At 33.2% G+C, this 12388-nt stretch overlaps 1 protein-coding gene across 1 annotated transcript; it reads left to right on the top strand.

Moving 5' to 3' along the window:
* Positions 1-302: 302 nt before the first annotated feature.
* LOC120074445 (pyrophosphate--fructose 6-phosphate 1-phosphotransferase subunit beta) lies at positions 303-6604 on the top strand. Its single transcript, XM_039027567.1, has 16 exons — positions 303-632; positions 1012-1173; positions 1289-1410; positions 1677-1730; positions 1828-1934; positions 2065-2170; positions 2438-2501; positions 2932-3020; positions 3312-3443; positions 3544-3714; positions 3810-3925; positions 4057-4168; positions 5108-5192; positions 5758-5802; positions 5950-6018; positions 6218-6604. Exons 1-16 carry the CDS (start codon positions 440-442, stop codon positions 6292-6294), a joined length of 1704 nt encoding a protein of 567 aa, XP_038883495.1. The 5' UTR covers positions 303-439; the 3' UTR covers positions 6295-6604.
* The last annotated feature ends 5784 nt before the right edge of the window (positions 6605-12388 follow it).

Raw genomic sequence — 12388 nt, 5'->3', positions numbered from 1 at the left:
TCTTTTATATTTCACGACTTCACTTCAAGTCCCAAATGTCCCGAAAAAGTTTGCTAGAAGATTGTAGGCTTGAACTGGCTCAACGCATCCCGCAAGAGATGCTAAATGGGCCAATTATGGGCTCTTGTGATATATATGGGCCGAAAAAGGCAGGCCTGGAGTTGAAGATCCGCACCATTAGAAACGCAACCCACAGAATCAAATTCGGTAACCTAAACCAGCCCCAGGTAAATCGACCAATAGGCAAGACGTAGCAGAAAGGAGGCCAAGCTGAAAGACTATTTTGCCCTTCGTCAACTGTGTTTCAATTAGGTAGCGGAATGTTCAGTCCGGACAATTCTCTATACTTCAGGCGTTTAACACGAAGTGTTCGAGTATCACAGTCTCTCTGTCTCTCGCCCCATCAGTTTCCCTAGTCATCGTGATTGCTCTAGTTACAATGTCACTTTCTTTCATCTCCAATGGTGAAGCCGCCGTCAAATCCAATCCCGCGCCGGTCTCCGGACGGGTCTCCTCAGTGTATAGCGAAGTCCAGTCCAGTCGTATCAACCACAATCTGCCTCTGCCTTCTGTTCTCAAAAGTTCCTTTACAATCGTCGACGGACCCCCTAGTTCTGCCGCTGGCAATCCAGGTACCCTCGGATCTTTGTATATTTCATTGTTGGTTGATCTTGTGATGTTTATTCCTCTCGATCTCTTGAGGAATCTGGTTGCCTGCTCGCTGAATCAGGAAATGAGTATTTTTGTTTTTCATTTTTAGCATTTCTAACTGTCTTTTCGTTGTTATTCGACTCAATGGGAGTGAAAATCATGGAAGCTGTTGCTTATGCTTTAGAGTTTAAATTCACTTCATTCATGTTTTGGTGATTGTTTCTGATCTTACAGATCTTACGTGAATTCTAGCGATTTAAGTCTTGCGTCTCGTTCCATAATTCGATTAGGTGCATGTGTCTGAAAGAACAATTATAATTTAGGCGTTTAATTGTTTTTGTTTACGTTTGTTTTATCCAGACGAGATAGCCAAGCTATTTCCTAATCTTTTCGGCCAGCCATCTGCAAAATTGGTGTCAAGCGATTCCACCAAAGTTCAACCGGACAAGAAGTTGAAGATTGGTGTCGTGTTGTCTGGAGGCCAGGCCCCCGGAGGACATAATGTTATCTCTGGAATTTTTGGTAATTATTATTTTACATTTATTGAATTAATTATGGTAATATATGCTAAGGTACTACCAATTATGTTTCTTGTATTCTTTGGATTTTATTGATTTTAAATCTGTGTTGGCAATAGATTACTTGCAGGATCACGTCAAAGGCAGTGTATTATATGGCTTTAGGGGTGGCCCTGCCGGGATTATGAAATGCAAATATGTGGAATTGACTTCAGAATATATTTATCCATACAGAAATCAGGTAAACCTTTAGCGAGCTTCACAACTTTACTTTTAAATACTTCCAACAATTTCAAACTCTAATAGGTTTCTATACTCTTATATACTTGCTAATTTTCACGTATTTTCAATGTTTAAACTTGGTCATCATAAGACTATGTAAAACTATACGTTAACTGAATCACTGATGCATGAGCATAATTGGTGATGATGAATAGGTAGGGGAAAGTGATTATTTATGTCAAGGTTAATTATTAATATTTTCCTTGTTCTCGAGTTCTTTTTCAGGGTGGGTTTGATATGATATGCAGTGGGAGGGACAAAATTGAAACTCCAGAGCAGGTGAGACTCTCTTTTGCCTCTCAAGAGACACATTATACTGGAGTGACTTGGATACGGTAGGATATATGAACTTAGTTGAACGGGCCTAATTTTTCAGTTCAAACAAGCCGAAGAAACAGCAAAAAAGCTTGATTTGGATGGGCTTGTTGTGATTGGTGGAGATGATTCCAATACAAATGCCTGCCTTCTTGCTGAAAACTTCAGGTGTGTAAGAAGATAATGTATTGGAAGTGTGTCTCCTTAAAACAATATTGGTGGACTAATTTCCCTTTCCCTATCATGTTTTACAGTTTTAGTTGTTTCTATTTTCTGAAATTATACTTCTTATGATCAGAGGTAAAAATTTGAAGACCCGGGTAATTGGTTGCCCCAAAACAATCGATGGAGATCTAAAATGCAAAGAGGTGCCCACAAGTTTTGGATTTGATACAGCTTGCAGGGTAACTAAACCATTTCTCTTGCTGAAATCTTAACATGGGGGTAATGCTTTTGATGTAAAACTGCATTGTCCTTCGATTGTTCTAAAGCTTTTTCCGAGGTTTATTCTCATCGTGGAGGTAGATATTAACATCTTGGGGATAGAGCTATTTATTAATTGATATTACTTTCTGAGAGAGAAAGTTGTGTGGATACAGTTTTACCATATGGGATTGCCACTACATTATTCATGTACACTACTAAAGAAGTTCATGTTTCTAATGTGGCAGATATATGCAGAAATGATTGGTAATGTCATGATAGATGCTAGATCAACTGGAAAATACTATCATTGTAAGTATATATTTATTCAAGTTAAGCATCATAATGCTGTCACTCATAATACCATCATGTTGTGCCACCAAGGAAATCCATTTTAGTACTGTTTGAAGCGGTGGTTTGTTCCATGGTTTAAAAGCGTCATTAAATGGATTAAAATAAGAATTCCAAGACATCACCCATCTGATTCTGCAATTTGATACTAGTTTTCATAGTTCTCCCAAAACAGTGAGATTGTCATCTATCTCCACTAACTGGATTAAAATGTCTTTTCTTTTCTTTATCAGCTGTCAAATTGTTTGATGCCTCAAGAGGCATTTATCACTTGTATTGATAGGACACATTTCTAAGCAAGTGCTGACGTGTTGTAGCATGTGTTTGGATCATTGATTTGAATTTACTCTGTTGCGTTCCTCTTAGCATATTTTTATAATGTGATCTGCAGTTGTCCGGCTTATGGGGCGTGCTGCTTCACACATCACCCTAGAGTGTGCTTTGCAGACTCATCCAAACATTACTATTATTGGGGAAGAGGTACTATCAACTTTTGGTCAGCTGCATTTTTAATTATGCTACTTTTCTTTTTTCTTTTTTCTCTACTTTGGGAAAGCGAACAAGGATTTATTATCTATGGTGTCTTCATTCTCTTCCCGCTCATTGCAAATTATTCCAATTGCTCAACTTATAAAAAATCCTTTAATATATGGAACCTTTTAAGAAGTTTATTAATGGTCGGGAATCTTTGGTTCGATGGATCTAAATTGTGCTGCATGCACAGAGTTCAGTCCACACTGTACCTAACTACGAGGATTTATTTTGCTGTAGGTTTCTGCTCATAAGCAAACGCTGAAAAATGTTACAGATTACATTGTAGATGTAGTCTGCAAACGTGCAGAACTTGGTTATAACTATGGTGTTATACTTATTCCTGAGGGTCTGATTGACTTCATCCCGGAGGTATTTTTCTTGCTCATGAAATCAGTAATGGTCGTCTTCCTATTCTCATTCTTAGCTGGGTGCTTAATGAAACTATATGTTGTTCTTGAATGCCTTGTAGGTACAACAACTTATTGCAGAGCTAAATGAAATTCTGGCACATGATGTAGTTGATGATGAAGGATTATGGAAAAAGAAGCTTACTAGTCAATCTCTTGAACTATTTGAGTTTTTGCCTCAAGCAATTCAAGAACAATTGATGCTTGAAAGAGATCCACATGGAAACGTTCAGGTAGGTGTTTTATTTTGCTTTTCTGTCAAGATGCCCAGGTCTTAGTGTTTCGTGGTTAGATTAGATATGATACTTTTTCTTCATTTCTTGTTTAGGTTGCTAGAATAGAAACAGAGAAAATGCTTATTCAGATGGTAGAAACAGAGTTGGAGAAGAGGAAGAGTGAAGGTGCATACAAAGGTCAATTTAAAGGGCAATCTCACTTTTTTGGGTAAGAATTCTCCTCTTTACTTGAGAACTGCCCTCTTCCTCCTCCTCCTTCTTCTGTTGGAGTTCCACAGCACTTTGCGTCAGGGAAAAATAAACTATTACACTAACCCCATATATAATTTCAACTTCCAGATATGAAGGGAGATGTGGTCTACCAACCAATTTCGATTCCACATACTGCTATGCATTGGGTTATGGTGCTGGAGCTCTCCTGCAGAGTGGAAAAACTGGACTAATATCATCTGTCTGTCCTGTTCTCTGCTCACTTACCATCAATCAAATATTTTATTGGGAAATTATCAGAAATAGAACGTTTAAGTTTTCTACCTTATAAAACTAGCATCTTTTTTTAAAACTCATAAAAATAGTTTCTCAGATTTTAGTTAAAAAAATCAACTTTTTCTAACTTATCGATTGTTTGAGGCTTTTTCAGTACATCTCACCAAATTATACACCGAGATTATGTGCATCTCGGTGCTAAACTTGGGCAAAATAACATCGAGATTCTATATATTTGAGTTTTTCCGATGAAATCTCGAGTATAATTAACACAAAAATTCATGTATTTGAGCTTCTCAGTGGAATCTCGTGCAGAATTAACATCGAGATTCTATATATATCCCAAATCTTACTCAATTTTTCGAAAAAATTGATCTTCCAAAATTTTAAAATGTTGAATCAATTTAAAAATTTTAATTTGATAATTGGAAAATGCATTTGGAATTTTGGAAATTCATAAAATTGTGAAAACATAAATTATGCTAAAGATTTGAAAAATTACATAATAATTTGATATAATATTTAGCAAACATAATCGAATTTGGAGAAAATTTGAAAATAGTATAAGATTTGGGAAGATTAAAAAAAAAAATAGTAAATCTTGGTGTCTGATCAGGCCGGATGTATTGAGAAGGCCCAAAACATTCGATAAGTTGAAAAAAAAGTTGATTTTTTAACTAATTCTCGGTGGTCAATCTCGCCCAAGATGAACCGAGAAAAACTATTTTTATGAATTTTCAAAAAGCATACTAGTTTTGTAAGGTGAAAACCTAAATGTGCTATTTTTCACAATTTTCCTATTTTCTTCTTTTGTTTGTTTGTTATTTCTTCTTCTTCTTATTATTTTTGCAATTTGTTTCCTCAATAAGTTGTCAAGTCTTTCTGCATATTCCGTGTCTGCCAGGTCGGGAATTTAGCTGCTTCTGTTGAAGAATGGACTGTTGGTGGGACTGCATTGACTTCATTAATGGACGTAGAGAGAAGACATGGTACACTACAACTTGCTATCTTCATTAAACTCTGATCTCTCTCATGCATTGGCTTAATTTATAGTTCGTGGCCTTTTCTCTCTCTTCTGCATGTTCCCCAAAGTGGCTTGTTCATTTCTATAAATAATGTGATTGACAACCCTTCTTTAGAAGAACTAACCATAGTTGTAGAGCTTATAGTGTAGATCATGTTCAATGACAGTAGTAGAATTGTCCATTTCTTGCAATTTATTTTTGAGATGAGTGTTACCAAATGTATACCAGTGGCCATACATATTACAGGTCAAACATAAACAAAATACTTCTGAGTAGGTGTATCTGCTATGCATAAAATCTGAAATTCTGAAATTTTAAATGTTCGGCGTTTATTGTTCTGCAACTTTAAATAATAGTAATGATACAAAAGCTCCTATTTTTAAATAGAACAAACCTGTTTTTTCTAGGGTTAGTGGCTTGGCTTTTTCCAGAGGGTTCTTGAATCTTAGTCTAAATGTATTTTAACTGTTATGTTGAAATGATGTGAATTTCATGTAGTTGTATTGTTACTGAAATTGTATTTTGACAGGCAAGTTCAAGCCTGTGATTAAGAAGGCAATGGTCGAGCTTGATGGTAAGGACTGTGAAAGAAAACATTGTTCTCTTTGTGAAATATCGCTAGAATAGTGTCATCCTGTTCTCATACTGATCAATCACTTTCATGAACTTATCTACAACTGGAAAAAAACTAAGCAATAATGTTTGATTTATGAATTATCAGGGGCACCTTTCAAGAAGTTTGCTTCATTGAGGGATGACTGGGCATTCAACAACCGATACATCAGTCCAGGTTAGGAAATATTCATTCTATCTTTTTCTGGTTACCTCTCCCCCCTTAACAAGATTCTTCTCCTTGTCATATTCCTCCTCTGGCCGCCATTTAATTTGCTTTTCCCTCTGCATTTTGCTAATATTTAAATGTGGATGTTGAAGGGAAGAAAAATAAGACACGTCACCGCTTTGATTTAATTTTGACATCGAAATTGCAGGTCCTATTCAATTCGCGGGTCCTGCATCAAATGCTGTTAATCATACTCTCCTCCTGGAACTTGGAGTTGAAGCTTAAAGTTAACTCCAATCTGTAGTTTTGATTCAAATTTTATTTCTTGAGGAAGCTTTCTGCCTGTGATGGCCTTTTTAATGTGGAATTCTTGGAACAGTTTTCTTCAACCTGAGGAGACACCGGCAATTATGTATTATCTCATGATCATAGATAACCATGGAGATGGTAGAAACTTCAGCTTGATTAGCATTGTTCTCAGTGTAAGGTATTAATTTGAATTGCGGATGTTTTGTGGAATAATAACAGTTCTGTTAGTTTGATGGGGAACTTGTTCTGACCATTAAAGAATTTTGAAGGAAATAAGGTTGTCCAAGGACCAAAAGTTAAAATGTCCTATGACTGCACGCCAGTTCAAATTATGGGAGTGGCCGAACCTTTTGAATAAATTGATTCAATTTCTCACTCCAGGATAAAAATAAGGAAAAATACCTTTTTGGTCTTTAGATATCGGGGTAAGTTTCTATGTAGTCTTTATTTTGTATATTGCTCAATTTTAGTCTTTGAGATAACAGAAGAAAAAATTAAGTAGGATAATGATTGGGCTAATATTGAATCTAAATAAATTGATGTGGTTATTTTAATTTTGATTAGACAAAATTTTCCTTTTAAAAAATTAAAAAAAAATTGAAGAAATTGAAGAGACACTGTTCTGATGTAACATTTCCATTGAGACGCTCTGAATTTGTTTTGAAGCCTGAAAATATCCTTGACGAGAATGGAAATGTGTGAAGGTCTTAGATTTTGGCCTTTCAGCTTAGCAGCTGTGGATCGATGATTCGACGGCGCTAAGGTGGATATTTGGTCTTGTGGGGTGATTTTAAAATTAATTAGTCATCCTAGTCGACCTTTTGTTAAATAATTGACGGTTTTATCATTTCAATGACTAAAATTGAGTATTATTAAAATTTCAGAGACAAAAGTGTTAGATGATAAAACATATGAACCAAATAAAAACTAATTTCAAAATCTACGGACCAAAGGGCATTTTTCCTTAAAACAAATAAGATGAAATAAGATGTGATGACTGATATTTGAAATGTTATTATTATTATTATTATTTTGAAATAGATTTGAAAGGTTGAAATGGATCTAATCTACATACTGCAGAAAGCGGAGGAGCTTTTTCTCAAATTTCATTAGTCTCTCTCTCTAGTATATGATGATATCTATATTTCTTTGATGTACTACTTTTTTGGTTACAGTGGGCTTGAATTAAAGAGAGAATTTGATGAAAAAGGGTGAAAAGAAAACATTGATCCAAGAGATTGAAAGAAACTGCCTAATCACAATCCCTAAACTTCCGAACCCAGTGTCTGATTTGAATCAGAAGTAATAGGACTATCTTAATTAGCATCTTATTATTGTTGAACTTCATGGTTTGAACTTTGAATTGAGACTCTCTAAAGTCTGTCCATTTCATTGATTCAGTCTGCTCATAATGGGTCCACATCCTGCCCTTTAGCTTGGCTACTGTGTAACCTGCAAAAGGGTTTAAATCCAAAAGCACAGATTTTTCCTTTATCCTTTTCTGCCCCTCCTTTTCTTTTCCTTTTATAAATCCCAAAAGCTAACCAAAAGAGAAAAAAAATATACTTAAACAAATGTTTGGTATTTGCTTTTGCCATGTTTGAGTTTGTAACTACTCTTTACTTTTAAGCAAACTCCAAAAGTAAAAGCACTTTATTATATGTATTCTTTTTTCCTTCTCACATTGCATCAGTGGCTGCACGACTTGTTTTTCTCTCTTTTCAGGCTGTGTAAAATCCAAAAAGATATCTGAATCACATGTTTTGTTTATTTGACAATTTTAATCTTCCACTTAATGAGAAGTTATCAAGTATTTCACTCCCATTTTGGCATCATGTAACCATTCATCTCATAAGCCTGGGCAACTGTTTATCAAAATACAGGTCTATACAAAGTTGTAAGACCATGTATGGGGGCTGACATCTACCCAGTGTCGAAAGATCAGGAAGTTAGTGACTTGATGACAGGGGAGCCAGCGACCAAAGCTTCAGTGAACGGCGGCCATAACTGTAACAGTCCTACGATAGTGAAATTCCTTATCGCGTAAGTTCCGACATGTACGAAAGACGTAACAATTTGGACACTATCTCAGAGAGAGGCTCAGTGAAATAGGCATGTTTGTGAAGATGCGGACTACCTGCACTTAGACATAAGGACCCTATAAAGCTTCTGTATGATTGATCATTGATCCGTCCATCAAAAGCCCAACTCTCTATAAAAAAAAAAAAAATTATGAAATGGGTAAGTTTCATATGACCCAATTGATACCACTTTTGTTTCGAGAAAATTGAAAGTGAAAAAGAGGACCCCCACATGTCCAAAAAACCAACAAAAGTAGAAAAGAATGAAGAAACAATAATTGCAAATGGACCTGAATAAAGAATTGGAGAGACGAAATTGTGGTTAATCATTGAGCAATAAAGAAGACATGTAGGGAAGAATGGAATGGACGAGTGATAGTTTGGTGTAGTGACTAGTGAGAGGTTATGTACATGTTATGTCATAAAATCAAATAATAAAGAAAATAGAAATCAGAAACTAAATAGTAAATTGATATACAAATTAGTAAAGTGACATAAATTTACATGATTTACTACTTAAATCCAATTTTATTAGAGAAAATTCGGAATATAGACGAGATTATTTAGTACATTTTTCTAAATTTTAGGATCAAAATCGTAAATGATATAAATATGATAAATATAAATTATCATTTGAATTAACAAACAATAGATTCAAGTGATTCCAAATGAAGACGAGAGCTTTAATTTGGATTGAAAAGTCTAAGAGGACAATGATGAAAGAAGGAGGAGATTGAGTGAGGACCAAGTTGTTGTGCTACGAGCTCATGCTTCCAATTAATAGCCGCCACCTCCACTACTTACATTCCCCAATCCATTGACCATTTTTTCTCCTTTTCTTTGACACCTATTTCATAATGCTATAATTTTTTAATGTGGTGTTTGTACAATTCATGACTAACGAAGCCCAATTTGTAACATTTAGATGCACATATGTGAATGGGTTATATAAACCATGGTTGATTAAACTAAGGTTTAAAAATTCACTATTAATTGATAGACCAGATGTGAGTCATCAGGGTCCTATAGTGATAGAGAAATAAAATTTCACCAATCTCTACAATGTTATATACTTCTGAATATAAATCTTCGTAGGTTTATTTTTGGAACCACCCAAATTGTCTTATATCAATAGAGATGATTATTTTCACTTATATAATATAGGTCACTTCCTTTCCTAACCAATGTAGAGCTATATCTACACTCTAGACAATCATTCTTCGAACAAAAATACCACTTTTAACCTTCCTCTCAAACAAATTCATCTCACTCCCAACCATGAAAATTTGCAATTTGCCCTAAGGCACATCTAGTACATCTCGAGTCAACTTCCAAATAGAGCATGAGCACGGATCACATTGTGAGAATGTATTAGGTGTCAACTACCTGGAGCAACTTTAATCTTTTTCCTCTTAAACAAAGATATATTTTTTCTATTCATTCGTCTGATCTGATAAGGTCACTCTCCATCTAAATCCACTTGATTTGATACACTATACTCTACTTGCTTGTCACTTAAAACACTTTTTGTTCAATTATGACCTTTATCCGCAATGAGACTTTGTTATTTCTTATTGTTCCAAATTTGAAGATTTTTTCAACATATCTAAATTTAGACTATAACTCTGATACCACTTGATAGGGGTGTATGTCCACCTATATCCACACAATGTATTACGAAATCGACAAGTAAAGAATATATAAAATGTAAGACATTAGAGAAGATCGACACACAGATTTACGTAAATCACTAACAATATATTAGCTATGTCCACGAGATAAAGAGAGAACAATATTATTAAATAGAATGTTACAAAATACAGAATGAATGACAGTTCTAGTGTTAGAGAGTTTATATAATGCACTCCTCTAAACCATAGGGTCATAATCGTAAATAATTAAATATATTAAATACGAATTCGACCAGCTAGACCTCCATACTTGGTCATTCGAAGCGCCAGATAACATATTCAAGGTATTCTAACACAATGATATGATATTCCTCACAAATTTAATTTTTTTTTAAGATTAAATTATAAGTTTAGTCTCCAAACTTTAGCTTTTGTATCTATTTAGTACTTAAACATTAAAAAGTGACTATCCAATACATAAATAAATAAACTAGACACAAAATTGAAAGTTAAAGATAAAAATTTAAATTTATATCTAATAAATGATGAATGAAAAATGTTAGACAATGATACAATTTAGCAAATCTTAGTTTTCTTGATAATTCTAGATTAATTAAATATTTTAGATTTAATTAGTTATTTGTCTCATTTGATTGAAAGACTATAATCAGTAACTTTTAGGATTGTAATGGAAGCTTTTTAAATCACACTTCGAATATAGAGGCTTGTTTTAAGAGAGGTTTGTTCTCAAACTTTAGTGATGAATTTTTCTTATTTGGCTATAGGTTTGCTCTATTATCAAACCGTTATAATAATAGATCAACTTAAATATGTTAAGGGACCTATTAAATATAAAATAAAAAAAAATTCAAGAACGCCCTATTATACACAAAAATGTCTTTTGTTAACTTAGGCATAAAGAACTCACCTAACAAAGGAATAAAAAGTACTACACGATTAGACATGTTTTGTGTAACACTTTTTATATACATTGGAATCCAAAATTCCTTAAAGTCAACCTTTTAACCATTTATTGTGCCCAAATTTGTTGCTCAAACAGTTCGACTAAACCGCCTTAGAATAGGGTCATAAATAACTCTATACTCTATACATATTTGATTTTCACTTTCAATTTATGGATTCAATCCACTTGAAATTTAAATAGTCACATATTTATTTGATTCAAATACTATTTGATTTTGGTTTTTTTTTGTCTCTATATTTTTCAAAATATTTATTTTGATGTTTTATATTTTCAACTTTACTTCATTTTAGTTCATGTACTTTCAAGATACTCATTTTAGTTACTCTACTTTAAACAATTGACTAGTATGATCCATCATTTTCATTTTTACTTCATTTTTAAGAGGATCAAAATTATTAGTTTTTTAAAGTTCAAGAACCAAAATTACAATGACCAAAATAAACCTTTTGAAAGTACGTGGACAAAAATGAACCAAATTGAAAGTATAGGGACCAAAATGAACATTTTAAAAGTACTAAGACTAAAATAATATTTAAATCTAGGTTAAAAATCACTTTTAGTCTCTAAATTTTGATAAAAGTAACAATTTAGTCCTTAAACTTTAGTTTGTAATGATTTAGTCCCCAAATTTTCAATTTCGTAACACTTTAGTCCTTGTACTTTAAGATTTGTAACAATTTAGTTCCTATTGTTAAAATCAGTGTTAAGATTTAATTATATTTCTTGCCTAAATAAACCGATAAACTAATTAGAGACTCGATATTTTTTAAAAAAATATAAAGTCTACATTATAAAATAATAAAAATTGGCATCTAATTTTGATAAATTTGTTTACGTAAGGAACTAAATTGTTATGAATTTAAAAATACAAGAACTAAATTACATACTAAAGTCCAATAACTAAATTATTATAAAATTAAAAATTCAGAGTTACTCGTTATAAACCAAAGTTTATGAACTAAATTATTTATGAAAAGTTGAAGGACTAAAAGTATTTTTTTAACTTTAATAATTGATATAATCATTTATTTTTAACATGGTGCAAACAAACATTTGATACAATCTTTTTTTTTCTTACAAAAGCGTGTAAATTAGAAGGTATTCCAAATATCTAATATGAAGAAAATGTATTTTCCAAACTTAAGGTGCAATTTCTTGGCCTTGACTTAAAAATAAAAATAAAAAAGCTTTGCAGCAATAATCGATTAGATGGAAGATTTATAAAGAAACTACGAGTCCAAAATTTATTTATCTAATATACCTTCCCTAAAAAATGAAATTAATTGAAATTCTCTCCCGGGCTCTAACACAGATTTACCTGAATTAAGTATATTTTGACAAATTAAAAAAGATTTCAGAAAAAGAAAAAATAG

The sequence above is a fragment of the Benincasa hispida genome, chromosome 3 (genome assembly GCF_009727055.1).
Source record: "Benincasa hispida cultivar B227 chromosome 3, ASM972705v1, whole genome shotgun sequence".
NCBI lineage: Eukaryota > Viridiplantae > Streptophyta > Magnoliopsida > Cucurbitales > Cucurbitaceae > Benincasa > Benincasa hispida.
Note: the sequence above shows the minus strand (reverse complement) of the source record. Positions and strands in the feature narration are given on the sequence as shown.